This window comes from Salmo salar, chromosome 16 (genome assembly GCF_965601325.2).
Source record: "Salmo salar chromosome 16, fSalSal1, whole genome shotgun sequence".
NCBI classification, from domain to species: Eukaryota; Metazoa; Chordata; class Actinopteri; order Salmoniformes; family Salmonidae; genus Salmo; species Salmo salar.
The window spans coordinates 4,888,142-4,906,296 of record NC_138306.1 but is presented as its reverse complement, the minus strand read 5'-3'; the positions used below and the strand labels follow the sequence as shown (position 1 = coordinate 4,906,296).

At 44.0% G+C, this 18,155-nt stretch overlaps 1 protein-coding gene across 1 annotated transcript; it reads right to left on the bottom strand.

The window, feature by feature from the left end:
* Positions 1–14,407: 14,407 nt before the first annotated feature.
* LOC106573056 (small nuclear ribonucleoprotein F) lies at positions 14,408–15,767 on the bottom strand. Its single transcript, XM_014147706.3, has 4 exons — positions 15,656–15,767; positions 15,236–15,361; positions 14,978–15,042; positions 14,408–14,696 (listed from the first exon to the last, which is right to left on the bottom strand). The coding sequence occupies exons 1-4, from the start codon at positions 15,656–15,658 to the stop codon at positions 14,627–14,629; spliced, it is 264 nt and encodes an 87-aa protein (XP_014003181.1). The 5' UTR covers positions 15,659–15,767; the 3' UTR covers positions 14,408–14,626.
* Positions 15,768–18,155: the final 2,388 nt, after the last annotated feature.

Here is an 18,155-nt window from a genome sequence, read left to right as displayed (position 1 = left end):
TAGCAGCGGTGTAAAAGGGGGGGGGGGGCAATGCAAATAGTCTGGGTAGTCATTTGATCAGGTGTTCAGGAGTCTTATGGCTTGGGGGTAGAAGGTGTTTAGAAGCCTCTTGGACCTAGACTTGGCGCTCTGGTACCACTTGCCGTGCGGTAGCAGAGAGAACAGTCTATGACTAGGGTGGCTGGAGTCTTTGATAATTTTTAGGGCCTTCCTTGCGGTCGGAGGCCAAGCAGTTACCATACCAGGCAGTGATGCAACCAGTCAGGATGCTCTTGATGGTGCAGCTGTAGAACCTTTTGAGGATCTGAGGACCAATGCCAAATCTTTTCAGTCTCCTGAGGGGGAATAGGTTTTGTCGTGCCCTCTTCACAACTGTCTTGGAGTGCTTGGACCATGTTAGTTTGTTGGTGATGTGGACACCAAGGAACTTGAATCTCTCAACCTGCTCCACTGCAGCCCTGTCGATGAGAACGGGGGCGTGCTCGGACCTCTTTTTCCTGTAGTCCACAATCATCTCCTTTGTCTTGATCACGTTGAGGGAGAGATTGTTGTCCTGGCACCACAGGGCCAGGTCTCTGACCTTCACCCTATAGGCTGTCTCGTCGTCGTCGGTGATCAGGCCCACCACTGTTGTGTCATCAGCAAACTTAATGGTGTTGAAGTAATTCGCAGCCACGCAGTCGTGTGTAACTAGTGTGAAATGTTGCATGAATAGTTTACATTCGAAACGTGTGTCAATGATTTCATTCTCATGTGCAGAGATTGGAACAAATCAAACATTGAGGATTCAGGTGAAAGTTTGACATTTCACATCGGAAAGATATTTAGATACAGTTCAGGTAAGTAGGCTGGATGAAAATCAGACCCCGGGGATCTAGGCATTATTCTGTATAAATCAATAACCACACTGTAGCCTACATTTGTTAGCAAACTTGCAGCTAAACTGAATTACAATGCAACATCAGATTCCTATTCAGACAAATGCAAAAATCAAACATTTTGAAGACAGAGTCGGTATTGGCTTTTTCTGACTGCAAACTCAACTTATTTGTAATCGATTCCCTCAGGTATGAATTATTGTAAGGTAGCTTATAGCACCTCTTCTGAACACAAAATGTACATTCACTCCCCTCTTCACTTCCCTCTGAGAATGCCTGATATAAAGTTGCATTTACTGCTGTTCATTTGTTGGAAATATTCAAGCAGATTTATACCAAAACATTATTTGTTGACATTTTATGATACCATCAATAGCAATGTTTGTATTTTATGTTCTTTCAGTGAAGATAAAAAGGGCAAAGACGTCAGTTCAACATAACATTTTACATTTACATTGAGTTGTCAACTAACGTGAATTCGACGTGAAAAGAAAAAATGTCACCATGTCAATTGGATTTAGGTTAAAAGTTGTGAAAAATACGAAATGCCCTTATGTTGATGACTTTCTGCAAATCCAATCAGTTTCCCACATTAAGTCAACATCATCGAATAGATTTATGTTGGTATAAATTATGTGAAAACTACATTAATTCAACCAGTTTTTGCCCAAAACACTCCTGCTGCTGAATACACTATATATACTTCAAATCTGTGGACACCCCTTCAAATCATAGAGCCATGACTACATGGAACTATTCAACATCAAGTAACTGACGCAAGCAGTAAAATTAGATTTAAAAAACGGATAAAAAAAACACCTTATGGAACAGCAGGGCCTGTGAAGCAACACAAACATTGGCACAGACAGATGCCTACACACACACACACACACACACACACACACACACACACACACACACACACACACACACCACACACACACACACACACACACACACACACACACACACACACACACACACACACACACACACACACACACACACACACACACACACACACACACACACACACACACACACACACACACGATGACATACACACTATATACACACATGGATTTAGTAATGTAGATATGTGGTAGTGGTGGAGTAGGGGCCTGAGGGCACACAGTGTGTTGTGAAATCTGTGAATGTATTGTAATGTTTTTAAAATTGTATAAACTGCCTTAATTTTGCTGGACCCCAGGAAGAGTAGCGGCTGCTTTGGCAGCAGCTAATGGGGATCCATAATAAATACAAATACAACATTTGTGGATTTGGCTATTTCAGCCACACCCGTTGCTGACAGGTGTATAAAATTGAGCAATCTCCATAGACAAACATTGACTTGTTGGAAAGGTGGCATCCTATGACAGTGCCACGTTGAAAGTCACTGAGATCTACAGGAAGGCCATTCTCCTGCCAGTTTATAAAATTTCTGCCCTGCTAGAGCTGCCCTGTTCAACTGTAAGTGCTGTTATTGTGAAGTGGAAACGTCTAGGAGCAACAACGGCTCAGCCGCGAAGTTGTAGGCCACACAAGCTGACCTGTCCAATGAGCCAAACTGATTCAAGAATCCTACAGTGCCCAAACACCCATTACAAAAAAAGATTGCAGTTTTGAAACTGCAGTAAAAGTGCAGTAACTACAGTCGACTGTGGTTTTTTGGACGCAGTAATTGCAGAGTAACTGCAGTGCAAAATTACTGTGGTAAAAAAACGGTGTTCTGTTGACACAGTATTTGCAGCATATTGCAGTTATAGTGCATTTTAACTGGAGTTATACAGCACTCTGACTGCAATCTTTTTTCATAAGGGACCTTCTCTCTCTCACACAGTACAGTATTTACAATCCATAGAGCAGCTTTAAAGGGGAATGGAAGCACTTCAGGAAGTAAAGCTAAGCAAAGAGATGTATTCAAACATGTGCATTTATTAACATAAAAGCATCTCTATATTTAGTATTTTGATTGTCAACAGGGTTTATTGAGCTGTGGTCAGCGCCACTTTGTGTATCACCTCCAGCAACTAGCAAGCAACTCAACTGCAACTAAAATTGCAACACAGTTTCTCTGTGTAGCCCTGTTATTAGATAGCTAGCTAGCTAGCTAGCTAGCTTCCACCTCAGATAGTCAGTTAATACATTTTGCTGAAAGATTTGTTTTTGGCATGCTTTGTGGTCTCCACCTCCACCTCACAATCAGTATACAACCGAGTCCTGCCCCTATCCGCCACAGATGGAGCTGACAGAGAGAGCGAGTGAGATGAGGGAAGACCAGGATCCACTGTATGAAACTGAGAGCTCAGAATTACAATCATCACAGTGCGAGCCATGAGATACTATCGAAGAGTGTGTGCAAGATCCGAAATATAGCATGCTGAAGGAGTTGTTCATGAGCCAGGATGTCGAGCAGGTGTCATCAGTTCATCCCTGAAAATAAATGGTTTTTCCATCACCATAGAGACCGAGTGTGTTGCGGACCACAGGAGGAATTTGGAGTCCCAGACCAGAGTGGGAAATGTTTGCAGGGAATCTGTTGGTGCCATCACTGGTCTTCCTAACTGGCGGGCTCCCACTCCACATTTGTGGAAACGTTGCCTCCTCAGCCTGGCGTCCATGTCACTGCGACAGTTTGCAAACCAACCTCGCATCTACATTGTGCCAGAGGTTAAACATGTGGACCCGGCACACAGAGACGCACGGCGTGATTCGCCAGGCCACCGTGCCTTCTTTGGCACTGACACCATCCTGATCCTGCCCAGGAGACTGTGCATGTGACCCAATTGAAGAATGGCTACTGGTTGGACAGAGGGATTAGTGAGATGCCTGCAACACATTCTTTTTTTTATTAACCTTTATGTAAACATTGAGATAAAACTCTTTTACAAGAGAGCCCTGTTTACGTTTACAAATAAAACACAATACATAAATAAAACACGATAAATAAATAAAACACAAGCTCAACAAAACACACTCTAGTAAAACACATAATACACAACATTAAACATATTTAAGAAAAACAATCGCATGCTGAAACATAAAAGTTATTTTAAAATCATTTTGAGGTAAGCTATAGCCTAACCTATATTTTGTAGCTAGCCTAAGGGCTGTAAGTGTGTATTTGGTGGATGTACGAAGAGGTTTCAGGTACCTTTTTAGTAATAATGCTTTTATTATTTTCCTAACAGGCCCATGGATGCAGTATTGAAACCATGGCCACTGACAGTCATCCACATGAGCTTTGGCACATTGCCTAAGGTGTGAGGAAAAAGCTGGTGGCCATCGGGAAGCCAGAGGTCCTGTCATATATTTGATAGTAAGATCAGAACTATATGATCATGATGATTCAAGTCAGCGACTCAGGTGTCTCATTTATTCCCTGTCTGTCTCAGGTACTGCCATGGAAGAGGGCATTAACGCACCACTTGCGGTACTGTGCTGCCGCTGCTGGTGGGAGCAGTTCACAGTTCACCACGTTACGAATGAGCACCAGTGGGTCACTGGAGATACACTCAACTGCTGTGAGCACCCAACCCCCCCCCCCCCCCCCCCCCCCGAGATTGTTGAAGGATCTCCAAGGTAAATAAACTCTAAACTATTTCTGGACATATATTGCAACATTTTTAGTAAATTAAAAAGCGCATTTTTCAAACCTTGTTTTAGTTACTTGTGCATTCCTATGTGAACAACTACAACCAAAGGATTGAGTATCAATTGGTTGTGGTATAATTGTAGTAGCCTACTTATTCACCTCCAGTTACATTCATTTTCTATTGTAGGTGACGAAGTGTGTTCAGATAGGTGAACTTGAGAGTGTACATGCCCTGTACACTAAATACGTGCCCAGGAGGAACAAGTTCGGCCTACAGGGGATGTCGCAAGACTCCAGGTGGCTGCCTTATACCACAATTATTCGGTGGACAGACATCAGGCTACAACAAATGAGGGAATGCTCCGTTTCAAGCGAGAGTTGGCCAAGGCTGCCGGGACATTTGTGGTGAAACCCATCAAGGGGAAGAAGACATGATGTTTCAGGTCTGAGCTTCTAGACTGCATCGTTGACCGCTGTGCCAATGGGAAGTGTGCTATATTATGTCAGATGTAGACATAAGAATAGTTGACAATATGGGGTGAAAGAAGTTTATGCACATAGCCTTGTGGTCAACAGTACAGATGGTACAGTCAGTTTGTGATGGTAGTTCCTCTCTGCTGGCTGAGAGGAAATTACCTAAAATGATTTGTGTAACTTATATCTAGGACCATCCCAGCAGACTCTCTTGAGTGCCCAAAAAGAGAGAGTGGCGGTCACCTTGGGGAAGCGGACTGGGGTTCCAATAATGGAGAAGGGGCAGGCCATTCAAACAGCGAATTCAAAGATACACCCATCCATAGAGGGAATCGGAGTGGAATTGCTTTTCCACAGATTTATTTGACCTGTTAAACGGACGTGCTTCCTTGTCTCGGACCTGCTGTTTCGACTCTCTCTCCCGGACCTGCTGTCTCGACTCTCTCTCCCGGACCTGCTGTCTCGACCTCTGAATGCTCGGCTATGAAAAGCCAGCTGACATTTACTCCTGAGGTGTTGAACTGTTGCACCCTCTACAACCACTGTGGTTGTTATTATTTTGATGTAAAAAGGGCTTTGTAAAATACATTTGATTTATTGATCGCTTGCTATGTATTAACTGTCTGAGTGATGGGACATTTTTATAGTATCTGTAACATATTTTGGTGTGTATTTAATCTGCAACTTAACTTCTTAAAGCGGCAATCAGCAGTAGAAACGATAACAAAGTGTTCTCCATGCCCCTGATTCGGTAAAAAGCTCAGGGATGGGGCTGGAGAAATTTAATAGACAGAGCAATCGGTGGAAGGACTGGCCATCCATGATATCAAAGTTATAGTTTTAACCATGTTTTGGGGCTATATTGTGTTTGTTTAAATGTTCTTTTTTTAAAAAAAATTTTTTACAAACGTTGGAGTAAAACAAGCTCATATTTTGGGTTCTGATGGGGTACGACAGTTGAACTAAGCTCATGAGACATTTATAAGTCATATTCTTCAAGAGTCAATGGGTACATTTCATTCATTTATAAGTGCAAAAACGTATGTAGCAATTGCTGTTTGCTCCTTTTAGGTAAGCTACAGTTGTAGTGTCTATTGATCTTGTGCATGAGGCAAAGACTTGCAACCACAGCCTTTCACTGCCTTTCCTGTGAATCCTCTTCTTGTTACATTGGAACTTGTAATAACCCTGTCATTTACTATGCATTGTAATCCTCTTTCTGTGATCTGTTTCCACTACCGTGTACCCAGTTCGCTTTGGATAAAAGCATCTGCTAATATTATCAGTCTTCTTTGAGTCTGCCAACAAGCTGCCCAGTGTAGTTACCATTGATTGACAATAGATGGCAGCCAAAGCTAGTTTAGTTTAACATTTACATTTTACATTTAAGTCATTTAGCAGACGCTCTTATCCAGAGCGACTTACAAATTGGTGCATTCACCTTATAATATCCAGTGGAACAACCACTTTACAATAGTGCATCTAAATCTTTTAAGGGGGGGTTAGAAGGATTACTTTATCCTATCCCAGGTATTCCTTAAAGAGGTGGGGTTTCAGGTGACTCCGGAAGGTGGTGATTGACTCCGCTGTCCTGGCGTCGTGAGGGAGCTTGTTCCACCATTGGGGTGCCAGAGCAGCGAACAGTTTTGACTGGGCTGAGCGGGAACTGTGCTTCCTCAGAGGTAGGGAGGCGAGCAGGCCAGAGGTGGATGAACGCAGTGCCCTTGTTTGGGTGTAGGGCCTGATCAGAGCCTGAAGGTACGGAGGTGCCGTTCCCCTCACAGCTCCATAGGCAAGCACCATGGTCTTGTAGCGGATGCGAGCTTCGACTGGAAGCCAGTGGAGAGAGCGGAGGAGCGGGGTGACGTGAGAGAACTTGGGAAGGTTGAACACCAGACGGGCTGCGGCGTTCTGGATGAGTTGTAGGGGTTTAATTTCACAGGCAGGGAGCCCAGCCAACAACGAGTTGCAGTAATCCAGACGGGAGATGACAAGTTTAAGTCACTTGTCTTGCGACAGGGCCAGAGGGTAAAGTGCACGAAAGTAGTTGTATCTTCCAAGCAAGTTTCTCTGGTTACACTTGAACTTGTTGTTATAGTGGACGAGCTAACTAATACCATTTTTTACATAAGGCGCTGGCATTAGATCTGTGTCTTGAAATGAGTACAGCAGGCTAGATTTACTAAATTAACTGGCTTTATTTAAACTCAAACCCTATGTAGATGCCACTTGCTTCTGGGTATGTGCGCCTTATGGAAGTGACCACACACACAGGGATTTGCTGTACACCTTATCCAAATATCCCGTGTGCACATAGGGTGAACTGGCGGTAAGCAGCCAGTCTGTATGCTCTTCAAACAAAATCACAAGTTAGTCTGATACCGAAACTAAATCACAATGTATTTATGTTCAGCACTCTCCTATTATGCAGACAATGCAGTCTAGCCTATCTCTAACTATATACAGTATTTTGCTGGTAGCCTATTTACACAGTGTACAAAACATTAAGAACACCTTCCTAATATTGAGTTGCACCCCCTTTCCACCTCAGAACAGCCTCAATTCATTGGGGCACGGACTCTACAAGGTGTCGAAAGCGTTCCACATGGATGCTGGCCCATGTTGACTCCAATGCTTCCCACAGTTGGGTCAAGTTGGCTGGATGTCCTTTGCGTGGTGGAACATTCTTGATACACACGGAAAACTGTTGAGGGTGAAAAGCCCAGCAGCATTGCAGTTCTTGATACACTCAAACCATTTCGCCTGGCATATGCCATGCCCTGTTTAAAGGCACTTAAATATTCTGTCTTACCCATTCACCCTCTGAATGGCACACATACACAGTCCATGTCTCGATCCTTATTAACATGTCTCCTCCCCTTCATCTATGCTGATTGAAGAGGATTTAACAAGTAACATCAATAAAGGATCATAGCTTTTACCTGGATTCACCTGGTCAGTCTATGTCATGGAAAGAGCAGGTGTTCCTAATGTTTGTAAACGCAGTGTATATTTAAGCAATAAGGCCCGAGGAGGTTTGGTATATGGCCAATATAGCATGGCTAAGAGCTGTTCTTATGCACGATGCAACGCAGGGTGCCTGGATAGAGCCCTTAGTCGTGGTACATTGACCATATACCACAAACCCCCCAAGGTGCCTTATTGCTATTATAAACTGGTTGCAAACGTAATTGGAGCAGTAAATAGATTTTTTTTGTAATTCCCATGCTATACGGTCTGATACACCATGGCTTTCAGCCAATCAGCATTCAGGGCTCGAACCACCGGTTTATAACACACATTGTAACTTGGACTCCACGCTGTCGGGGCTATCCGTCTCATCACTCATAGGCTTTACAGTGTTCACAGGAGGGGTTCGCTCTCATGAGCGCAACTCGGTCTCTGGCAGTCATTAACATGGTTTTCTGGGGGAGGAGGAGGTCCGGCACTCTCATTAGAGTAACTGTCACTATTCTCGAGGGGAATAGTGCGGAAGAAGAGGAGCAAGGCCACTGTCAATGGCCGGCCCGTGTAGTGAGGTCTCTGTCGGGACTAGGAGGCTGCTAGTGCTAGCTGCTGCATAAGTAGGCCTACTAACTTCCACCTGCAATGGTGTTTCGTCAGTCGATGACAAGTTAGTAGCTTTGCTGATGTGGTTCTTCGGTAATCAGATAAAGCTTTTTTGTGGTGTTATATGCACCACTTGGTCTTGCCTTAATCCATATTGAACAACACACCCACTCTCCACCTGATTCACCTAACTTTTTAGAACTTGATGGCCAATAGGTGAGGAGGCTTAGGCGGGCTGCCGCCGGCAGCTCTGAGACAGGCTAATTAGATGCAACTACACTACATGACCAGAAGCACCCCACTAGATGTTGGACATTGCTGAGGGGACTTGCTTCCATTCAGCCACAAGATCATTAGTGAGGTCGGGCACTGACGTTGGACGATTAGGCCTGGCTCGCAGTCGGCGTTCCAATTCATCCCAAAGGTGTTCGATGAAGTTGAGGTCAGGGCTCTGTGCAGGCCAATGCAGTTCTTCCACACTGATCTCAACAAACCATTTGTGTATGGACCTCGCTTTGTACATGGGGGCATTGTCATGTTGAAACAGGAAAGGGGCAAACTGTTGCCACAAAGTTCGAAGCACAGAATCGTCTAGAACGTCATTGTATGCTGTAGTGTTAAGATTTCCCTTCACTGGAACTAAGTGAACTGGAACATGAAAAACAGCCCCAGACCATTATTCCTCCTCCACCAAACTTTTTTGGGCCGATAGCGTTACCTGGCATCCGCCAAACCCAGATTTGTCCGCCAGACTGCCAGATGTTAAAGGGAACGTGTTTCCATTGCTCCAGAGTCCAATGGCGGCGAGCTTTACACCACTCCAGCCAACGCTTGGCATTACGCATGGTGATCTTAGGCTGATGTGTGGCTGCTTGGCCATGGAAACCCATTTCAAGAAGCTCCCGACAAACTGTTCTTGTGCTGATGTTGCTTCCAGAGGCAGTTTGGAACTCGGTGTGTTGCAACTGAGGATAGAGGATTTTTACGGACTACACGCATCAGCACTCAGCGGTCCCATTCTGTGAGCTTGTGAGCATCCACTTCGCGGATTAGCCGTTGTTGCTCCTAGATGTTTCCACTTCACAGTAACAGCACTTACAGTTGACCGGGGCAGCTTTAGCAGGGCAGAAATGTGATGAACTGACTTGTTGGAAAGGCCATTCTACTGCCAATGTTTGTCTATGGAGATTACATGGCTGTGTGCTCGATTTTATACACCTGTCAGCAAATTTGAAGGGGTGTCCACATACTTTTGTATATATAATGTAAACTCAGCAAAAAAAGAAATGTCCTCTCACTGTCAACTGCGTTTATTTTCATTACACTTAACATATGTAAATATATGTATGAACATAACAAGATTCAACAACTGAGACATAAACTGAACAAGTTCCACAGACATGTGACTAACAGAAATGGACTAATGTGTCCCTGAACAAAGGGGGGGGGGGTCAAAATCAAAATAGCAGTCAGTATCTGGTGTGGCCACCAGCTGCATTAATTACTGCAGTGCATCTCCTCCTCATGGACTGCACCAGATTTGCCAGTTCTTGCTGTGAGATGTTACCCCACTCTTCCACCAAGGCACCTGCAAGTTCCCGGACATTTTCTGGGGGAATGGACCTAGCTCTCACCCTTCGATTCCAACAGGTCCCAGACGTGCTCAATGGGATTGAGATCCAGGCTCTTCGCTGGCCATGGCAGAACACTGACATTCCTGTCTTGCAGGAAATCACGCACAGAACAAGCAGTATGGCTGGTGGAATTGTCATGCTGGAGGGTCATGTCAGGATGAGCCTGCAGGAAGGGTACCACAAGAGGGAGGAGGATGTCTTCCCTGTAACGCACAGCGTTGAGGTTGCCTGCAATAACAACAAGCTCAGTCCGATGATGCTGTGACACACCGCCCCAGACCATGACGGACCCTCCACCTCCAAATCGATCCCGCTCCAGAGTACAGGCCTCGGTTTAACGCTCATTCCTTTGACGATTAAAGCGAATCCAATCATCACCCCTGGTGAGACAAAACCGCTACAGTGAAGACAACTTTTTGCCAGTCCTGTCTGGTCTAGCGACGGTGGGTTTGTGCCCATAGGCGATGTTGTTGTCGGTGATGTCTGGTGAGGACCTGCCTTACAACAGGCCTACAAGCCCTCAGTCCAGCCTCTCTCAGCCTATTGCGGACAGTCTGAGCACTGATGGAGGGATTGTGCGTTCCTGGTGTAACTCGGGCAGTTGTTGTTGCCATCCTGTACCTGTCCCGCAGGTGTGATGTTCGGATGTACCGAACCTGTGCAGGTGTTGTTACACGTCGTCTGCCACTGTGAGGACAATCAGCTGTCCGTCCTGTCTCCCTGTAGTGTTGTCTTAAGCGTCTCACAGTACGGACATTGCAATTTATTGCCATGGCCACATCTGCAGTCCTCATGCCTCCTTGCAGCATGCCTAAGGCACGTTCACGCAGATGAGCAGGGACCCTGGGCATCTTTCTTTTGGTGTTTTTCAGAGTCAGTAGAAAGGCCTCTTTAGTGTCCTAAATGTTCATAACTGTGACCTTAATTGCCTACCGTCTGTAAGCTGTTAGTGTCTTAACGACCGTTCCACAGGTGCATGTTCATTGATCGTTTATGGTTCCTTGAACAAGCATGGGAAACCGTGTTTAAACCCTTTACAATGAAGATCTGTGAAGTTATTTAGATTTTTACAAATTCTCTTTGAAAGACAGGGTCCTGAAAAAGGGACGTTTCTTTTTTTGCTGAGTTTATATTGTCTGTCTGACTCACCTACTACCCATGTAGATTGGACAACACAAACACTTCGGTTGATACATGTGGAAATTAAAAAGGAGGGTTGCTTTCATAGGTATTTATAACAAAAAACAAACATTTTAACATAGGTATGAGATGACGGATCATGGTCCTCCAGAGCTCGTGGGCCCCCCGCCTTGTGGAGATGTCTACTACGCCATTGGGTGGACTCGAGACATTGCTGCTGTTATCGAGCAAGTGGATAACAAAAAAGGTCCATCCTATGCCTGACGCAATTCAAGAATCACAAAAAAAACGTCAGATTGGAAGGAAAGAGGATGGGGATCATGTATTTTTTTTTACCGGTCAATTTGATTATATTATCATAAGATCAATCAATATATTAGTCAATCAATTGATTAGTTGTAAAACTGCAAATAATTCAGTGCTAGCGTGTGTATTTAATTGGACACCTTCAGTGCAATAGCAAGCATCATCTTCCACCGGGAGACAAGAGTCCTTCATCCCTGAGCTGCCAGAGAAAGCAGAGGCCTCAGTGACGAGGTTTGGATGTAAGTTTCCTGTTTTTATTGATAAACCATTTTTAGTATGGTGTTTGTTGACATATGTAACCAGGGTAGTGGTTTAAAAAGGTGGGTAAACCTGGAGGTAAATTTGAGTAAACCCCTTAATGCAAAAAAAGTAATAATGAACATATCTACCGTAATAAACTCATAGCCCTATTCTCAAAATAAGACAGAAACTGGGTTTACCTTCCACTACATGACCATAGGAATTGACAAGACAGAACGAACAGATCTGGGACCAGACTAATATTTGTGTTATCATAAGCTCTTCCATTTTGTTTTCTCTGCGGTCTCCTCTCCTCCATGAAGCCAGAGTTGTGTTACTCAAAGTAAACCCCAGGGACAAGCTGAACGTGCTGACTGACCTGGATGAGCAGAACCTGCCCTACATCCCGAACTTCCAGGAGGCGGCCACGGACGAGATCCACAAAACCGTCCAGCTGACGCAGGAAAACATGTAAGGAAGGGCAGTTGGGCATACAATTTGTATTGGACAAATCCAAGCAGTCCCTCATTTCTTCCGTTTCATGCCTAATGAACACGACCAAGGCGTTGTCCTTTGCATATGTGACTGCTAACTAGCCTGATCCAATATGTACAGTGCATGGGAAAGTATTCAAACCCTTTGACTTTCTCCACAATTTGTTACATTAAAGCCTTATTCTGAAATGGATTACATTAAAAAAAAATATCATTCATTTACACATAATGAGAAAGCAAAACAGGTTTTTAGAAATGTCTGCAAATTTATAAAAAATAAAAAACAGAAATACCTTATTTACATAAGTATTCAGATGATTTGCTATGAGACTCGAAATTGAGATCAGGTGCATCCTGTTTACATTGATCATCCTTGAGATGTTTCTACAACGTGATTGGAGTCCACCAGTGGTAAATTAAATTGATTGAACATGATTTGGAAAGGCACACACCTGTCTATATAAGGTCCCACAGTTGACAGTGCATGTCAGAGCAAAAACCAAGCCATGAGGTCAAAGGAATTGGCCGTAGAGATCCGAGACAGGATTGTGTAGAGGTAAAGATCTGGGGAAGGGTACTAAAACATTTCTGCAGCATTGAAGGTGCCCAAGAATACAGTGGCCTCCATCATTCTTAAATGGAAGAAGTTAGGAACCACCAAGACTCTTCCTAGAGCTGGCACTCTGAAAGAGCTCCAGGGTTCCTCTATGGATATGGAAGAACCTTCTAGAAGGACAAACATCTCTGCAGTACTCCCCCAATCAGACCTTTATGGTAGAGTGGCCAGACGGAAGCCACTCCTTAGTAAAAGGCACGACAGCCCGTTTGCGAGTTTGCCAAAAGGCACCTAAAGACTCTGACCATGAGAAACAAGATTCTCTGGCCTGAATGCCAAGCTTCACATCTGGAGGAAACCTGGCACCATCCCTACGGTGAAGCATGGTGGTGGCAGCATGTTTTTTAGCAGCAGGGACTGGGAGATTAGTTAGGATCGAGGGAAAGATGAACAGAGCAAAGTAAAGAGAGATCCTCAAAAACCTGGTCCAGAGCACTCAGGACCTCAGACTGGGGCGAAGGTTCACCTTCCAACAAGACAATGACCCTAATCACACAGCCAAGACAACGCAGTCTCTGAATGTCCTTGAGTGGCCCAGCCAGAGCCCGGACTTGAAGCCGATCTAACATCTCTGGAAAGACCTGAAAATAGCCGTGCAGCGATGCTCCCCATCCAAAATGGGAGAAACTCACCAAATACAGGTGTGCAAAGCTTGTAGCGTCATACCCAAGAAGACTCGAGGCTGTAATCAATCCCAAGGATGCTTCAACAAAGTACTGAGTAAAGGGTCTGAATACTTATGTAAATGTGATAGTTTATTTTGAATACATAATACAACTACATTTGGAGTAGGCATATGAAAGCAGACTGGCACTCAGCCTAACTGCTAACACTGTGTCCATCTACTTGTGTAACATACAGGAAGAGTGAGACCCACATACTGGTGCAGCTGACAGACATCGTGAAAAACAACATTCAGAGGGAGGAGGAAAAGACCTCTGAGCTGGAGCATAAGTTCAGGATCTTCTCCTTTGGAGAGTACAGGGCTGACAAATAAGGATGGGCACGGTTATTTGAATATCCGAACGGACATTAGTATTTGAATACTTGGGAGAGTATTCAGTGGTATAGTGGTGCCTGAAGTATACTTTTAATTGTACCTAACATTTCCCAAACAGCCCGCCAGGCTAAGGAAAGCCACCCTGTGTTAAAAATGAGGAGAAACAGTGACATACACATACAATGATCATGCCAGAAAGCTCTTAATTTCAGTTCAGATCGAATTGCCATAAGGTTGGCATCTGAACACATTTACTGATTATAAATGAGCTTTTATGTTAGGTCTATATTTTAGCTAGCTTAAGCCAAGGAAGGATTTACAAAAATGCACTATTCATAAATGTGCCATTGTCTGTTATTTCAGTTAGATCAATAATTAAATGTCCTGTATACTTTGATTATAAAGTAACTCAATTGTTTAATATTCTTGCCTCACCACAAAATAATACCATAAAAAGATGTTCCTGAAAAGTGCAATATGCACAATTTTATTATCCTTGTGCCCTGAGGGGCACAACAGCTTGGTTCATCATCATATAAAAAATACATAACTGTTTTCACAAGATATTTTTCATTAAAAAAAATTAGGACTAATTCAGTGAACAAGATTAGCGACCAGATGGAAAAAAAATTATAAAAAAATAAAGAAAGTAGATGAAGCCTGCTGAAGCATTCAGCTTTCAAGCATCTTTCATTTCCCCATCCTCTTCCTCCTCTTCTACTCCTCTTATGAACAAGACATTGTTGCATCTGTGTGGAGGGGAAACACGTGGAAACTGTTAGCTCAGTGCAGGTTGGTTCGATGACAGAGAGAAGGGCTAATTCTACAATCAGAGGAGATATGCATGTAGCCTGGTCCCAGGTCTGTTTGTGTTGTCTTGAAACTCCTATGGTCATTGTCAAACCAAACTATGATGACCATAATAGGAGTTAACAAGGCAGCACAAACAGATCTGGGACCAGGCTAATGTGTGTGTAATCATAAGCTATGTGAAGTGCAAGTAAACCAATGAGTATTCCACTGAACTTACCTGACAAGCACCTCTCCTAGGTGTCCAGCCAACGCTCCATCTACATACTCTTCAGTGTTGGCCAACTATAATCAGAGACAATAGATTTTTATAGCTAGACTTTATAGATATTGACTATTATTATAGATATGTTACAGATGGCAATGCAAAACCAGACATGTACATATGTATGGCTCTGGATGTAATTGTGTGCACATTGGGTAATCATTCCAGAACATGCTGTACAATGGTGTATTTTAATGTTCACACATTACGTACCTGCATGTTCATGTAGCTGTCCACGGACACCAGGTATCCCTTGTATTCCATACCCCACTTCAGCTTCACCATCACGGGCTTACCAGTAAGACCATTCAGGAACGGTTTGGGATTCAGCGGTAAACTCTGAAATTATATCATTCACATGTGTTGTTGAGACTAGCTAGCATTAGTATACATTTGATCACATTAGCTCCATCTCATAGCTAGCTACTTAGATTCATAGCTAGTCAAACAGTGCAAAGCAAAAGCGGCTAACAAGTTAGCTAGCTAACTTAGCTGCTAACTAGCTAGCTATATGGATAATCCCAACAAAAGCGAATATATGATAGCTACTCAAATTCAATTTATGATAGCCTGGCCCCACAACTACATATTATCAATACTCATCCAACACCTCATAGTATAGTCTATATTTACCATTTTGATTTTGTATGAGCTCCAACGACAACTACACGCTGTTGTTGGTTGCAGGAAGTAGTGGTGAACTCTTATGTTTTTTTTTAATGGCGGTTGGCAACCAAAAGGTGCACTACTGCCACACACTGGACTGGAGTGTACATTCTTCTTCTTCTTCTTCTTCTTCTTCTTCTTCTTCTTCTTCTTCTTCTACCCTATCTGATCCAACCCCAGGCCAACGACCTGAGAGGACGAGACACTACCACTCAATACACCCTGTAACTTTTCTCGTACCCCAAGTACTTTTCTGCAGCTGCCACCACAACATCTATTTTTTGTGACTTACGTTCCATCTCTGCGGTACAGTTGATAACCATTTCTATGAACACTAAAAAGCCAAGTTAACTGAAACATATATCACTCATTGGCCTATCCCTCTTTTCTGGCAAAAATCTACTATTCAAATCAAATCAAATTGTATTGGTCACATACACATGTATAAATATTTGGACGAGCAATGTCGTAGCAGCATAGAATAAAATACAGTAGAATAGAATATAATACAGTATATATATGAGATGAGTAGTGCAAAATATGTAAACATTATTAAAGTGACTAGTGGCCAGTGATTTTAAGTCTATGTATTTAGGGCAGCAGCCTCTAATGTGCTAGTGATGGCTATTTAACAGTCTGATGGCCTTGAGATAGAAGCTGTTTTTCAGTCTTTCGGTCCCAGCTTTGACGCACCTGTACTGACCTCGCCTTCTGGATGATAGCGGGGTGAACAGGCAGTGGCTCGGGTGGTGGTTGTCCTCAATGATCCTTTTGGCCTTCCTGTGACATCGGGTGCTGTAGGTGTCCTGGAGAGCAGGTAGTTTGCCCCTGGTATTGCGTTGTGCATACCGCACCACCGTCTGGAGAGCCCTGCGATTGCGGGAAATGCAGTTGCCGTACCAGGCGGTGATACAGCCCGACAAGATGCTCTCAATTGTGCATCTCTAAAAGTTTGTGAGGGTTTTAAGTGTCTTCAGTCACTTTCTTCAGAAGTGAGTGCTACGGGGCGATAGTCATTTAGTTCGTTACCATTGCTTTCTTAGCTACAGGAACAATGGTGGACATGTGGGTACAGCAGACTGGGATAGGGAGAGATTGAATATGTCCATAAACACTACAGCCAGCTGGTCTGCGCATGCTCTGAAGACGCAGCTAGGGATGCCGTCTGTTCCGGCAGCCTTGCGAGGGTTAACACGCTTAAATGTCTTACTCACGTCGGCAACAGAGAAGGAGAGCCCACAGTCCTTGGTAGCTGGCCGTGTTGGGGGCACTGTGTTATCCTCAAAGCGGGCGAAGAAGGTGTTTAGCTTATCCAGAAGCAAGACGTCGGTGTCTGCGACGTGGCTGGTTTTCCCTTTGTAGTCGTTGATTGTCTGTAGACCCTGCCACATAGGTCTTGTGTCTGAGACATTGAATTGCGACTCCACTTTGTCTCTGTTCTGATGTTTTGCCTGTTTGATTGCATTATGGAGGGAATAACTACACTCTTTGTATTCGGCCATATTCCCAGTCACCTTTCCATGGTTAAATGCGGTGGCTCGTGCTTTCAGTTTTGCCATCTATCCTGGTTTGGGTAGGTTTTAATAGTCACAGTGGGTACAACATCTCCTATGCATTTCCTGATAAACTCAGTCACCGCATCCATGTATTCGCCGATAATATTGTCATAGGCTACCCGGAAAACATATCCCTGTCTGCGTGCTCAAAACAATCTTGAAGCATGGATTCCGATTGGTCAGACCAGCGTTAAATAGTCCATAGCACAGGTACTTCCTGTTTGAGTTTCCGCCTATGGGAAGGGAGGAGCAAAATGGAGTCGTGAACAGATTTGCCAAAGGGAGGGCGGGGGATGGTCTTGTAGGCATTTCGAAAAGCTGAGTAACAGTGGTCCAATGTTTTCTCAGAGCGAGTGCTACAGTCAATGTGTTGGTAGAACTTCGGAAACGTTTTCCTCAGATTAGCTTTGTTTCAATCCCTATCTTCAATAAATGCGGCCTCAGAATATGTGGTTTCCAGTTTGCATAGAGTTTCCAGTGTAGTTCTTTGAGGGCCGTCGTGGTATCGGCTTGAGGGGGAATATTCACGGGTCTGACTATAACCCGAAGGGAATTCTCTTGGTAAGTAATACGGATGACATTTGATTGTGAGGTATTCTAGTTCGGGTGAACCAAAGGACTTTCTGTATGTTATCACAATCACACCATGAGTAGTTCATCATGAAACATACACCCCCGCTCTTCTTCTTCCCGGAGAGATCTTTATTCCCGTCAGCGTGATGAACTGAGAACCCAACTGGCTGTACAGACTCAGACAGTATAACCCGAGAGACCCATGTTTCCGTGAAACAGAGTATGTTACAATCCCTGATGTCTCTGTGGAAGAAAATCCTCGCCCTGAGCTCGTCAACTTTATTATCCAGAGACTGAACACTAGCAAGTAATATGGTGGGTGGTGTGCGCGCCTCCTG

Coding starts and splice junctions, on each gene's coding strand:
- LOC106573056 (XM_014147706.3), bottom strand. Junction 15,043..15,235: donor ACAGCTACATGAACATGCAG/GTACGTAATGTG, acceptor CTCTGATTATAG/TTGGCCAACACTGAAGAGTA. Junction 14,697..14,977: donor CTAGGAGAGGTGCTTGTCAG/GTAAGTTCAGTG, acceptor CCCTCCACACAG/ATGCAACAATGTCTTGTTCA.